Source organism: Octopus bimaculoides, chromosome 8 (assembly GCF_046866305.1).
Source record: "Octopus bimaculoides isolate indiv1 chromosome 8, ASM4686630v1, whole genome shotgun sequence".
NCBI lineage: Eukaryota > Metazoa > Mollusca > Cephalopoda > Octopoda > Octopodidae > Octopus > Octopus bimaculoides.
Window position 1 is genome coordinate 14124053 of NC_142935.1, and position 15616 is coordinate 14139668.

General features: G+C 36.8%; 1 protein-coding gene across 2 annotated transcripts; it reads left to right on the plus strand.

Annotated features, from left to right (window-relative positions):
* LOC106875016 (uncharacterized) lies at nt 1-15525 on the plus strand. 2 transcript variants are annotated; one of them, XM_052969937.2, is made up of 15 exons: nt 1-964; nt 3076-3423; nt 4216-5143; nt 5569-5623; nt 5912-6041; nt 7490-7663; nt 8422-8529; nt 8977-9153; nt 10212-10584; nt 11528-11622; nt 12046-12103; nt 12391-12518; nt 13279-13411; nt 14155-14270; nt 15034-15525. In XM_052969937.2, exons 2-15 carry the CDS (start codon nt 3178-3180, stop codon nt 15493-15495), a joined length of 3183 nt encoding a protein of 1060 aa, XP_052825897.2. In that variant the 5' UTR covers nt 1-964; nt 3076-3177; the 3' UTR covers nt 15496-15525. The 2 variants fall into 2 exon arrangements, with proteins under 2 accessions (XP_052825897.2, XP_014778455.2); XM_014922969.3 differs by having other exon boundaries at nt 1-756.
* Nucleotides 15526-15616: the final 91 nt, after the last annotated feature.

Genomic DNA, 15616 nt, shown 5'->3' on the forward strand with positions numbered 1-15616 from the left:
TTTATAAATATTTACTTCCTTCAGTCCTAGTTTGTGATTGCTAACATCTCTGCCATAATTTTACAAAATATTGTGTCGCATTCTCACCATTTAAATGGCAGTTGACAACCATTATTTGAACGAATGAATAACTGCAAATATTTTCTCACGAAACCTTTGGTGTCGGGCCATTGATCTCTATTAAAAGAATATTTATCCACCTATGTGATGCTGAACCCATTTCTTCCAGTTCATCACAAACACACACACATAGACATGCTTTACAATATAGTATGATATGATGATTTGACTGCTATTTTCAAGCAAGTCAAGAGAGGCAGTGTGAGGGTCAGAAATTTAGGGTTATTTTTTTTTTTTGCAATGACAGTGATTTTGTTGCAGCAACAAACTGTCTCTCACCTGTCCTAACAGTCTTTCATTTTGTGTGTGTCAATGTACAGGTCATCTGTTTGTGTGCACTACTTTGTGTTCTTAGCAATTTATTGTGGAAAAATTGCGAGCGCATTTGGTCATTTGGTTTCCAACCTGCGGCATTTGAGATATTCAGAGGGACAAGGCTACTAATCGCAATGTCGTATTACCATGTGACAATAGTTAAATTAAAACACAGTTGTCTCCCTTACCGGTGTCACCTTAAAATATCTTCTCCTTTAAAAATGTTCTGATAAGAATTTTCATCCTTCTGCGAAGTTAAATATGAAATATTCGCCAGAATTTGCTGTTTTGCAAAGCACTTTTCAATTGTTTAAGAAATTTGTTGAGTATAGATTTTGTTTATTCTCCCAAATCATTATTTTGATGTTATTTGCTCTTCTTTTGCCTTGCTGTTATCGTTTATCCACTTCGGTTGTCTTTTTAGTTTTTACATAAAATTGACTTCTTTTTAAAATCTTTATCAAAAGTTGAAAGCATATATTCCGATAGAAAATATGATATTGAAGAAGATGGAGAATAAAGCATATATGTATGAATTTGTTTCTAAAGTTTAAATAAATCTGTCTACAAAACAAACAATTACTTTATTTACACAAAATTAACCGCTCGAATTACACGTGTGAATTGTTTACAAAATTCTGCCCAATGAATGTTTTATGAGGAACTGACTGGAGCGGTAGAGCGTCGGAGGAAATATTTTGGTGGTATATGTTCCGGCTCTTTTCGTTCTGAGTTCAAATCCCACCTAAATCAACTTTGCCTGTCATTCTTTCATTGTCGATGGAATAAAATACCAGTGAAGTACTAGGGTCCATGATATCAACTAGCCTCTTCCTCTTAAAATTTTGCTTAAATCAGACACAATTACTGTTATTTGTTATAATGTTTTTTTTTTATTATTATTATTTAAAATAAATACATTTTCAGAAAGACCGATAGAATAAGTACTAGGCTTCCAAAGAATAAGTCCTGAGGTCGATTTGCTCGACTAAAGGCGGTGCTCCAACATGGCTGCAGTCAAATGATTGAAACAAGTAAAAGTGTAATAATAATAAGAAGAAGACTACAACAAATATTCTGTAGGCTGCAGCAAATATTCTGCTCAATACCACAGATTTGCTTGTCAGTTGTTTGACCTTAACCACTTGAGAATGTCCCTTAGTGGCTGACGATATGTGAATCTCTGATCAGGAACAGAAGTAGTGGGGGAGCATCATAGCCATGAGTCGAGAGGAATTCTTTGATGTTTGGGAACATGGACGTTTCGTTCATTATCCTTAAACAAACCCTATTCAGGGACCTTTTGAACAGGATAGGCTACTCAATCTGAAGAAAATTCTAACTGGGCCCCACCTGCAAGGTCATGTGCTGTTTATCTTGATATGAGATCACCATGTCGCGCACATATGGTTGTGATGCAGATGCCTGGTTTACCCTTATCAGACGAGTAGTCATGATGGGTATACTGGGTTTCATATATTTTACCCCAGTATCACTTTGATGGCATGTATTGCTCTCTTACTCAATAATAATAATAATAATCCTTCTCTAATCTTGGAACAAGGCCAGCAGTTTTGATTGGGGGCAGGGCTAGTTGATTACATTGACCTCCTAGTGCTCAACTGATTCTTATTTTATAGTGCTGCAAAAGGATGAAATTAAAGTCAATCTTGGCAGAATTTGAACCCAGACTGTTATGAACTGGAAGAAATACCACATAACACTTTTTCCATCACTCTAATGTTAATGTATATTTTTTGCAGATATATGTTTTTCCATCACTCTAACAATGTTTGCCAACTTGCCACCTTACTGATCCTTTCTACTATAGGTACAAGTCATACAATTTTGCAGGGGAAGGCTAGTCTTTTACATTAACTCCAGTACTTAAATGGTACTTATTTTATCGACCCCCTCCAAAAGGAATGCAAGGCTAACTCCACCTTGGCAGAAGCTTACCACTTTAATAAAAGTAATGATAATTATGAGATTGTTGCATGAGTAGTTGGGTGTATCACAACTCATCAGAAAAGATTAAAAGAGTGGAGAGAATGCAGTCAGTATAAGTCAAGCAAAGAAATATGACAATGAAATGTAGAGGTACATGCATGGTATGCAGAATAAAACATTTACAGAGTCATAAAGAGGCAAGGATCCATAGACACATCAGAAATAATGTTGGCAGATTTTGGGAAGCATGGAATTTTTGAAGAATGCATTTTGTGAACATTAATGTCATTGGATCAATCTAGTGATTTTGATGGTAAAAATTCCAAGAGAAAATCTACTAATCTGATGGATTAAATATCAGATTAGCAGCAAATTTTTGCTCACATTTACATCTTTCACTGTTAAACACACACACACACACAGAATAGATTTTTCTATAGTCTCTGTCTCCCTAATTTTACTTACAAGGCATTCTTCAACTTGAAGCTTTGGTAGAAGCCCTTCTTTTAAGGCACTGGATGGTAGAATTGAACCCAGAATGATGTGACTGCAAAGCAAACTTCTTAAACAATACAGCCATGCTAGCTCTCATTATTAAAATAATAATAATAATTTTCTACAGTAAAAAACTTAACTTCTGAATTATTTTCAAGTGTTTCTTATTTTTTTCTTATCTTTTCTCTGTTCTAGATTAAAGAATCAAATGAAGATCTATCTTCGCTTTCCAAGAAATGCTGTCAACAGTTCAGTCCTGTACTTGTTGACACAATCAATGAAGTATGCAATGGTTTGATGGCAGACAACAATTCTGGTTTTACAAAAGAACACTGGCGATTCACTTTACATTTAGTTATCTTCCTGAAACTAATTGCTCACAAACAACTGAAAGAAGAGTCTCTTTGGAACCAGATACGGGAGGAGAATGTCTCTAATGACACAGATTTGCTGGTCATTGCTCAGGCAGTATTGCCACACATTGCTCCAGTTGTGTATTTTGAATTAGTGACAAGTTGCAACTGGGAAGGATATTATATGATGGTAAGGATAATAATGCTTTCTAATTTTGGCTCAAAGCCTGAAATTTGGTGGGAGGGAGCTAGTCAATTATATCAACCCCAGTGTGAAACTGGTACTTATTTTGTTGACCTTGAAAAGATGAAAGGCAAAATCGACCTTGGCAGAATGTAAAACCAGAAGAAATGCTGCTAAGCATTTTGTCTGTTGCACAGATGAGTCTGCTAGTTTGCCATTTTCTTAATAATAACAATAATAATAATGTCTTTCTTCCCCCTTTTTTTCTATCACCTGATTTTGTAAATGAACAATCTGTTGTGTTTATTATAATGGCCTACCAATGTATACAATGAGTTTCTTTGCCCTAGGTGTCGGGAAGACACTCGGCAAGAAATGGAAACAAAATTAAAAGAAGAGGATAATAATAATGTTTTCTAATTTTGGCACAAGGCCTGAAATTTTGGGGAGGGTGGGAGCTAGTTGATTACATTGACCTCAGTGTGCAACTGCTACTTATTTTATTGACCCCACCCCCACCCCCCAAATGATGAAAAGGAAACCTTGGCAGAATTTGAACTCAGAATGTAAAACTAGAAGAAATACTGCTAAGCATTTTGTCAGTGCACTAATGGTTCTGCCAGCTCACTGCTTTGATGATGATGGTGGTGGTGATGATGATGGAGGTGGTGGTGGTGGTGATGATGATGGTGGTGGTGATGATGATGGAGGTGGTGGTGGTGGTGATGATGATGGTGGTGGTGGTGGCAGCGTAGCACTTGCAATAATAGAATTGATTTATTGATATTCTGATTTCAGAACCTTATTCTGCTGGATGAAGCTGATATTTACAGTCTGATTAGAAAAATGTTACAGCATTGTCTGGAGGAGCCTCAATCATTAAAAGACATCCCTTTACTTTCCTCTGTTGCAATGATGGTTGCCAGGACATGTCTCCCAGAAGTTATCCTTGATGTTTCACAACCCTTAATCAAAAGAAAGTTTGGTACATCATGTTTTCTGCAAAGCCTCAAGCTGAAGTCTTTTATTGATACGATGAATGCCAACCCCAACCTATTAAATGAAATTCTTCAATGCATCAAAGAGTTACTGTTATTATCCACTTGTCATTCTACAGAATCTAAACCAAATCCTGGCATTGCTGATGTTTCTCAGACTGATGGTCTTTTCTTTCATCTCGCATGTCTCTGGGTCTCCTTCTGCAGCACACACTATGATATTCATGTCAAACTTATTGACCTTACGAATGACATGGCTGTGCAAGAAGTAAGGGAGATGGCATATCCTGATGTTGCACAAAATGTATCCCAGTATTTACAAAAGGAAAATGATTTAGAATCACTTATGGAAATGGATAGCTCTGTAAATGAGTTCTTTCAGAAAATCCCATCTCTTTTTGAATTTAATAGCTGCATTTCTACACCTCCAGATCCCAGACTGCTCATAGAAAACATCTATTTGTATTTAAAATGGAGAGCAGAACTTGAAAATCCTAAACCCTTACAAGATTTTGACATATTTTCTGTTGATAAATGTAGTGACATTTTCCATTCTCTTCTGACAAAACTTACTGGTAGAAACACTTTGGAAGAAGAATCTCCAGAACATTTGAGACACGTTGAGTTTATTTCTCAGTATTTTGGCCAGAACATGGACTCATTGTCATCCTCTGATAACAAGCAATTTCTAAACTTAGATCCTCCATCTGTTGAGAGAAACCCCTCAGGTAAGGCGCCTTTATGCTTAATTTCTTATATTTAACCTCTTAAAAAGAAATAGTTGAGTTGATGGACCTCTAGTCTATGGCAAATGGGTTCAAATCCTATTAGAGTCATAAACACATTTTACTTCCTTCACCTGTTTTCATCTTTTGTTTGCTGTAAATGTGAATGATATATATGTATGGATGGATTTAAATATATCATCATCGTTGTTGTTTAACGTCTGCTTTCCATGCTGGCATGGGTTGGACAGGCATATTTGTATGTGTAAAAAAATTTCCTTTTATTGCTCTAGAAATGCTCCTTATTCTTAAATAAACTGAATAAGATCAATAAATAATTTTTTTCCTCAATTTGATGATTTAAGCATTAGAGGCTTAAATTCTTTCACTTCAAAATTTTTTTCCATCTCTTCCTAACATTTTTACAGATGTTTTTCTTGAGATGTTTGCAAACAGAAAAATTGACGATTGGAAAGATGAGAGGTAAATTATTTATGTTTTAATATTTTTTTAAAATAAAAATTAAGGAATTGTAATTAAATAACTGATGGGTTTATCACAGTTCAAATAGTTCAGCAATGGAACATCTGATGTATATTTGGCTAGTGTTTATCTTAGAAAATGAAACATCTGTTTATCTTATTAAGCCTCCAGGATAAGTCCCTGATAATTTGATGCAGATCCTCTTCAATTGTTGCTTGAAAATACGACATGACTTTTTGGTACCCCTAATATCTAAGTGTTGTATTGTTTAATTTTTATATTTCCTAGATTTTTTGAATATGTAAATACACACAAAAATTTGCTGTCTCAGAAAAAGCAACTGTTGTCCTTGTGGGAAGGCATATGTTGGTTGGCTTCCCTAAACGAAGAAAGAACAGTCACAGAGAAGTATCTGCAGGTATGTATTATTACTTGATGGAATCATTGGAGTGTCAGACAAAATGCTTTGTTCCAGCTCTTTACATTCTGAGTTCAGATCCTACCAAGGTCAGCTTAGCCTTTTATCCTCCTGGGGTCAAGGATATCAAGTAATCCCCTCCTCTTAAAATTGTTGACCTTGTGCTAAAATCAAGATGTATTATTATTATTGAGTGAGAGAGCAGTGCATGCCATCAAGGGGTACAAATATACAAAACCCAATATACCCATCACAACTACCCGTCTGATAAGGGTACACCAGGCACATGCATCACAACCATATGTGCGTAACATGGTGATCTCATATCGGATTAAACAGTGCATGACCTTGCAGTTGAAGCCCAGTTAGAATTTTCTTCAGGTAGAGTAGTGCATCCTGCTCAAAAGGTCCTTGAATAAGGTTTGTTTTAAGGATGATGAACAAAACACCCATGCTTCCAGAGGTGAATTATTCAAACCTCAAAGAATTCCTCTCAACACGTGGCTATGATGCTCCCCCACTACTTCTGCTCATGATCAGAGATGTACACATTGTCAGCCAATAAGGGTGTTAAGGTCAAACAACTGACAAGCAAATCTGTGGTATTGAGCAGAATATTTGCTGTGGCCCATCGTTTATATCAAGATAAAATTATGTACATGATATCACTTCCAATCAGTTAAGATCAGAAGCCATGGGAGCCACTGTCTGGTACTGTATCAGGGCATTTATTATTATTATTAAGGCAGAGAGAGAGCTGTCAGAATCGTTAGCACACCAGGCAAAATGCTTAGCGGCATCTCATCCATCTTTATGTTCTGAGTTCAAATTCCTCCGAGGTCGACTTTGCCTTTCATCCTTTCAGGACTGATAAAATAAATACCAGTTGGGCACTAGGGTCGATGTAATCGACTCATTCCTTCCCCCAAAATTTCTGCCCTTGTGGCAAAATTTGAAACCATTATTATTGGCAACCTTTCTAGTGCTGGTGTCTTGATAAACTGCACCTGTCACAACCTATGAAGTGGTTGGTGATAGAAAGAGCATCCAGCAATAGAAATCATCATCATTTTAACGTTTGCTTTTCCATGTTTGCAAGGGTCAGACGAAATTTGTCAAGGCAGATTTTTTTACAGCTGGAGGCTCTTCCAGTCACCAACTGGCTTCTGTTTCCAAGCAAGGTGATATTTCCCTATGGCTGGACATGCTTTTACGAAAAACTGGAAGGGCATCCACCCATAGAAACCATGCCAAAGCAGACAGTAAATCTTAGTGCAGTCTTCTTACTTCTGTTAAATCGTCCAGCCCATGCCAGCATAGAAAAGGGACATTAAATGATGATTGTACCGATGTCAATACAATCAGTTATATCCTCCCCTCTCCTCAAAATTTGTGGCTCTGTGTTGGTAACCAACGTATTTCTGTTATTTTCCATTTCTTCTTTCAAGGTGTTGCTGGATGCTTTTGCTTCCCTTCCGTCATTTCTGCAAGATGACATCATTTGCCAAACTTACCTTGCTGTAGATCAAGAAGAAAATAGACCCTGGTGGCGAAGAATGTCTAATTTCAGGCAGCCATTCACAATGGAATTGAATAAACTCACTGAAATTAAAGACATGAAGGTTACAACTTCTATATTTCTTAATTTTGCTGTGTTTTTCCTGCATTCTTTTCGGGCTTTTTTATTCAATCTAATTTTTCTATATTCACTTTCATCCTCTTCTACTCTGGCTTGGTTGCATAATTCTTAAAAGCAGAAGATATTTGTAAGAATCCTTGGACTTATCTCTTAGATAGCTAGTGTTCCCATATTTGTTGTTGATGTTGTTAATTAACCCTTGATCCTCTTTGATCGTTAAACGATGATGATGATGATGATGATGATTCATCAGTTGCTGCTTGTCTCTATTCTTTCTCTTTCTTCAAAAATTTGTGGAATGTTGGGCCTCACAGAGGCAATGACAAGAGACCATAACCTTTGGAGATATGCTGTGATATGCTGTGAAGACCTGGCAAGTAAAGTGATATCACAGCCATAGCCTATACCAGTGTTGCATAACCAGCCCATTTAAAAAGTGCCTTTGAAACGTCAGGCGACACACCGTGCTTGAGGAGACCTGTTGAGTCAAGTAAAATCAAATTAAAAAATCACAACCAGAATCTCAATCAAATTGAAATCAAAATGGAAATTGTAGTTGTGGCTGATGCCAGTGCCACCTGACTGGCTCCCCGTGCCAGTGGCACGAAAAAAGCACGATCCAAGCATGGATGGTGTTCAGTTTTTAAGTGCAGGTTTTTTGGGGATTTTTTTTTTTTTTTTGACAAAGGAGACGACTATTTTTCTCTGCTACTGTTGACTCTTTTGTGTTTATCCTTTCAGATTCCTTACAAAATTTCCCAATATGCTTTGTTGGATATCGAATCAATAATAAAGATCTCCGTTGCCACTGCTCTCAGAAATCCCAAACAAATGGATGTCATCATTAAAGTAAGACTGTAAAACTTAATTCTTACAGCACCATTCCTTATACAAAGCTCAAGTGTTCCCTGAACTGCTTTAGACACACAAATATATAAACCATTTTGGTACATTTCTGCTGAAATACTCTGCCTTTATTTCAATTAATTTTTTTAAAGTAATTAAGAATTTAGTAAAATAATTTTGTCATTATTGAGCTGGTTTTTGAACATAAATTGATATGAAATTTTGATGACAGGTTCTCATTTAGAATTTTTAGAAACATGAAGTTTGTATCATAGAACCATGGGTGATCTAGCTGAGTTTGTACCAAGAGTTAATAGACATACAGCAGTCTTTTTTTTTTTCTTGAACAGATTGGCTCTTTTTACTTCCCAGCACAAATGTGGTGGGCCAGGAAAGTGAACATTTAAAGAAAATCCATCTTTCATTTTTATTTTACTCCTTTATTTTCAGATGTTGCAGCTGTTACCAAATTCTTGCAAGTCTAAGAAACGTTATACAACCATTGAAGATGAAGAACTACTATCACAGAGTCTTCTTGGTTCTCAGCTATTTGAAATTATCTCCTCGGAACCAATGGATGAAAAACAGCAAAATACTTACATTAAACTTCTGCAGCAGCTCTTAACAGTATGGTTATTTTAATACATATTTGTTAATTATATATATATATATATATATATATATATATATATATATCATCATTATTTAACATCTGCTTTCCATACTGGCATAGGTTAAATGGTTTGACTAAAACTGCTAAGCTGGAGAGCTGCACCAGGTTCCAGTCTGATTTTGGTTTGGTCTTTATGGCTGGATGCCCTTTCTAATGCCAGCCACTCCAAGAGTGTATTGGGTGCATTACATATGCCACTGTAAAGTGGTTGGCGTTAGGAAGGGCATCGTGCTGTAGCAACCATGCATAAAAGACAAATGGAGCCTGGTGCAACCCTCCAGCTTGTAAGCTCCTGTTAAACCATCCCACTCATGCCTACATGGAAAACGGATGTTAAATGATGAGGAAGTTGGTGGTGGTGTGTGTGTTTGTACCTCCATGTCCTGACATCATGTGGTAATTGTAAACGAGTGTCACCATCATACTAGCAGTGCCGTTCATTTCCTCTTGTCTCTAGAAATTCTGTTTGACTCGTGGAAAAGCGGACATTAAATGATAATGGTAATGGCAGCGGTGGTGGTGGTATTTATATATGTATGTATTTATACTCACATACACATGTGCACACACACACACACACACAAAACAGGTTTCCACACAGTTTCTGTTCCTCAAAAGACACCAATGTTGTCTGTCACCCAATAGGATTGATCCCAGGACCACAAGTTTCTTAACCACACAGCCACCATACCTGATGGGTATAATAACCCCCAGAAATCTTATATTAGCAGAATTATATATTATATTGTTCTTTGCCACAGAAAAAGCATTGGTGCTGGTGCTATGTAAAAAGCACCCAGTGGTTTTAGGGAGGGCATTAAGCCTTAGAAATCATACCAGAATAGACAATGGAGTCTGGTGCAGCCCCTGGCTCTGACAATTCCTGTCAAGCCAGCTAACCCATGCCAGCTTGGAAAATGGATGTTAAATGATGTTGATGTTGATGATGATGATGATGATGATGAAGATTTTTATATTTTGGTTTACTTTCTTTTTCCCACCTCATCTCCAGCCATTTTCCATAGGTGTTTGCCAAAAATATGGAATAAAACAAATTCTCCTGCAGACGACTGAAATTCTGAGAATTCACATCCTACCACATCTTCATTTACTTACTTCAACCGACTGCCGCTACCACAACCCTGTCTTGCTGTTACATTTGGCATCAGTTGTGTTCAGCTGTGAAGAATCCCAGATTAAATCGTGTCTTGAGGACATACAGCTCCATGTTGTCCTTCTCCAGTTCTGTTACACATTGAATGACTGCACTGAATTCTGGGAAGATGTCAACCAAGCAAAACAATTGGTCAACATGAAAGCACTGCTGATTAGTTTAATAGATCAGGTGGTTGAGATCTTGATTAACAATTACACTCTTGTTGAAGGTGAGTCAGAATTTACATATTCATTTATCTTTCTTTACCATTTTTTTTTTCAGTCATTTCATTTGGGTACAAGGAGTAGCACTCTTTAGTACTTCTGACAATGGGAAGGATGGGTGGAGGAAATCCTAAGATACATGAGTTATGGATTATCCTCAGATCAGAGGCCTGCTCATAATATGTGTCACAGAAGAGCTTACTTTGTTCATGTTGCACAAGGTTAGCTAAACGATGATGATGATGATGATATGTAAAAGCACCCACTACACTCTGATTGGTTGGCGTTAGGAAGGGCATCCAGCTGTAGAAACTCTGCCAAATTAGATTGGAGCCTGGTGTTGCCATCCAGTTTCACCAGTCCTCAGTCAAATCGTCCAACCCATGCTAGTATGGAAAGTGGACGTTAAACAATGATGATGATGATGATGATATATATATATATATATATATATATCATCATCGTTTAACGTCCGCTTTCCATACTAGCATGAGTTGGACGACTTGACTGAGGACTGGCGAACCAGATGGCTGCACCATGCTCCAATCTGATCTGGCAAAGCTTCTACAGCTGGATGCCCTTCCTAATGCCAACCATTCCGAGAGTGTAGTGGGTGCATATTATGGTTGAAATTCACTGCAGTTGTTGATCAACCTGGGCCTAGCTGTAGTAGAAGACACGTGCCCAAGGTGTCACACAGTTGGACTGAACTCAAGACGACATGGTTGGGAAGCAAGCTTTTTAACCATATGTAGAGAATTATGTCAATTTTTTTTTACCAATTACTAAATGTTTGATTTTACCAAAGTATAAAGATTACACATCATAAAATCAGACAAGAAAAGATAATCGAAAATGTGTTTTCATAGTCTATGATTGTATTTTATTTCATGAAATATAGAGATGTTGATTTGTTTTCTCTTGTTTCTTTCCTGATCATTTTTACAGGAAATATTGTCTTGTGGTTGAAAGAAGAAATAAAATCTTTGGACTGGACAGTTAAATTCAGACTTAGGAAGCTGTTGTGTAAAAATGAGAATGATGTAAGTATAAGCTAATCAGGTAATCAGAGATTAAAAAAATGGTAGGAATGCCTTTAATCATAGGTTTGTTTACTCAAGGCTGAATTGAGATTAAAACAATATACACACATACATATACACGCACACATTATGTTTTATTAAATTTGGAAAATATAATTGGTTTGAAATATTTAATGTTTTTGTCTGCAAGATCAGTTTAATCCTGAATGTCATTATGTAGTTGGAGGTTGAGAATAGAATTTCATAAGATTCTGAGGTGTACAGCTGACAGCTTTTTTATTGTCAATGAGTGATTTTTTGCAAAGAACAGAATGTTCTATTTCATATTAAAGGACATGTTGATTGATTTAAAATACCACTTTAGAATTTAAAGATGAAAATTACCACGAATATGTATAACAAAATAACCATTCCATTCTACAGGTGAACCAGTCAATTTGCTGTCAATTCCTCAAGACACAGAATTTACAACATGACTGTGGTGTGTACTTAATTTATTCTCCTCCTCCTCCTCCTCCTCCTCCTTTGGTTAAAATCCAAACTAGCAACAAAATTCATATTATATGACATTGTTGTTAATTTTTTATATTTTGTCATTTAAATAATAATGGTTTGATAGAAGAGACCACTAGAATAAGTACTAGGCTGAAAAAATAAGTCCTGGGGTCGATTTGTTTGACTAAAATCTTTCAAGGCAGTGCTCCAACATGGCCGCAGTCAAATGAGTGAAACAAATAAAAGAATAACACAATAAAGTTTTCTTTGTAGATCTTTCTCAAACATTGAACCTTCTGAGATTTGTCAGTATTGATGAGGAATTCTCTCAAGAGATGATTCAACATTTCCCTGGCAATTTACGTCTAAGCAGAGACCATATTTGTCTAGCTTTGGCTCAGGTGAGTTTGATAACTATTATGTCATTGTCTTCAATTTTTTTAATGTCCACTTTTCCCCTGCTTCATCATCATCATCATCATTTAATGTCCACTTTCCATGCTGGCATGGGTTGGACGGTTTGACTGAGGACTGGCAAACCAGAAGGCTGCACCATGCTCCAATCTGATCTGGCAAAGTTTCTACAGCTGGATACCCTTCCTAATGCCAACCACTCTGTGAGTGTAGTGGGTGCTTTTTACGTGCCACCAGCTCAGGGGCCAGTCAGGCAGCACTGGCATTGACCATGCTTCAATGGTGCTTTTTACGTGCCACCAACACACGGGAGCCAGTCAGGCGGCACTGGCAACAACCACACTTGAATGGTGCTTTGTACACGCCACCGGCACAGGACCAGTCAGCCGGCACTGGCATCAACCAAGATTTTCTGTAGTTGAATGCCCTTTCTGTTGCCAAGCTTCACTTGTTTCCAAACAAGGTAATATTTCCCCATGGGGCAAATGTGCTTTTACAGAATATATATATATATATATGTGTGTGTGTGTGGCACTTTTTTAGCTACAGCCTCAGGCTGAGTGAATTTGATAAGCAGAAACTAAAAGTCCATCCTTTGTATATGTATGTGTGAAAATGCTCATGCCCCTTAACCAGGGGAAATCTATACTTCTATTTTTTTATTCATTCACTAATTACTTAGTATTGGGCTGGGCGACCATGCTGGAGCATCACCTGGTAGTTTCTACTGTCAATTTTCTTTTTCAGCTAATTCCTAATTTGCTGAGTTCAGAATGTATTCTGGTTTGTCAGTTTTTGAGGCATCTTTTACACCAGAAACAACTTGTTGTGCCTTGCCAAGCAAATTTTCTCCCAGTTGTACCTTTCTTCGATATTACAGGTAAGTTTTCTTCATCTCTTTTATAACAGTGATGCTCATTTGCAGTCATCGCATGATGACCAGACAAGGAAACCACACACACACACACACACACACAATGTATATACAACAGGCTTTTTTAGATTCTGACTACCAGATCCACTAACAAGGCTTTGGTCAGCCTGGGGCTATAGTAGAAGACACTCACCCAAAGTGCCATGCAATGGGACTGAACCTAAGACCACATGATTGGGAAACAAGCTTCTTAACCACAGTCATGCCTGCTTTTCTGTATATTTCATCATCATCATCATCATTTAACGTCCGTTTTCCATGCTGGCATGGGTTGGATGGTTTGACTGGGAACTGGCAAGCCAGGAGGCTGGACCAGGCCCCAATCTGATCCTTGGCTTGATTTCTACAACTGGATGCTCTTCTTATCACCAATCACCTTACACAGTGTATTGAGTGCATTGTATCATGGCACTAGCATTAGAGAGGTAGCTATGTCTTCAACAGGACTAAAAAGTCCTCTCCAACCTAGGATATGACTTCACTTTATGGTACCAGAAACTCCTACTGCTCTACCAAGTACGTGAGGTCCGTTAACTAATTTGTTTCACGCAAATTACACTATCAACAAGAGTTTAACCAAATCAATTAGAAGGTCAATCTTTTTCTTTATACATTCAATTGTATAAATCAGTTGAATATTAAACATGAATTCTTTTTGTAGTATATTTTTCTTGTTTCCACCATTTTAGGTTTACAAGAATATTCTGGATTGTGTCAGATTCTTATTGATTCTGCAGTTCTTCAGGGTCCACTAGATGCCAATAGTAGCAGACATGTACTCAACAATATTCTAGCTGTGATTAGAGTAAGCAACACATTATTATTATTATGAGTTTTTTCTTCTTTCAATTTTGTTTCCATTTCTTGCAGAATATCTTCCTGACTCCTCATTATTATTATCATCATCATCATTAAGGTGGTGGGCTGGCAGAATCATTAGCATGCCAGGCAAAATGCTTAGTGACGGCTCATCCATCCTTATGTTCTGAGTTCAAATTCTGCCGAGGTTAATGAAATAGGTACCAGTTATGTACTGGGGTTGATATAATCAACTAACCGTCACCCCAAAATTTCAGGCTTGTGCCTTTAGTAGAAAAGATTATTATTATTATTACTTGTAGTAGTAGTAGTAGTAGTAGTAGTAGTAAGGCAGCAAGCTGGTAGAATCATTAGGACGCTGGGCAAAATGCTTAGTGGCATTTTGTCCGTCTTTACATTGTGAGTTCAAATTCAGCTGAGGTCGATTTTTGCCTTTCGTCCTTTCAGAGTTGATAAAATGAGAACCAGTCAAGTACTGAGGTTGATGTAATTAATTTATCCCCCTCCCCCAACTTTGCTGACCTTGTTGCCAAAATTTGAAGCCATAATTATTATTATTATTATTAGTAGTAGTAATAGTAGTATAGGACAGCAAGCTGGCAGATTCGTTACTGCACTAGGCAACATAAACATTTTTTTTAGAAACCATTGACTGGTTAGTTGGCCAGCTAACCAATTGGTTGGCTTCCAGAACTTTTCTTTCTTTTTTCTCTTTTTTTATATTATTTTCTTTTTATTTTATATTCCAGAAACTAATTCTTTCAGAAAATGTTCTCAACCAAACTACAAATGTGTTGTTTGCCATTTTGGTGATTTCCCAGACATTTTCAAATTTAGTTTTGATCCTGAAGTTTCTGCCTTGGTTTAACAGTGAAACCGTATTGCTATATCTCGTTGAAACTACATCATTTTTAAACTCCTATGCATCTCTTTACTTTGATCAAATATTGAAACTGGAATCTGGTGGCATTCATTTCCAAACGAAAACAAACAATCTAGAAAATTCGAAAACTTCAGCCAACAAAGAAGATTTAGAAGAGACATCAATGGATTTAATATCAGTGAATGATTCTAAGATAAGTGCCTCTTTTGTGTGTCATCTTTTGGACTCAATGTTTGATCTTCTCACCGTTCTAAAAGCTTCGCAAATAAAAGAATCTCTCTCTAGGAATATTAAAAACATCCAAGAAAAATATGAAGTATTTTGGTAAAAAAATTAAATAAAATATTTAATTAAAAAATAACTCTTTATAAATTATTTTTCCTTCTTTACTCTTCCTTTTTTTTCCCCCATTGGCTTTTTATTTTGACAACAATTTATTTTAGTTTATT

Bases quoted from the DNA above. Each gene is read 5' to 3' on its own strand.
- LOC106875016 (XM_014922969.3), top strand. From the start codon at position 697: ATGAAATATTCGCCAGAATTTGCTGTTTTGCAAAGCACTTTTCAATTG. The intron at 7,664-8,421 runs GTTACAACTTCT...TTATCCTTTCAG, and splicing joins CTGAAATTAAAGACATGAAG to ATTCCTTACAAAATTTCCCA. The intron at 12,104-12,390 runs GTGTGTACTTAA...TTTTCTTTGTAG, and splicing joins GAATTTACAACATGACTGTG to ATCTTTCTCAAACATTGAAC.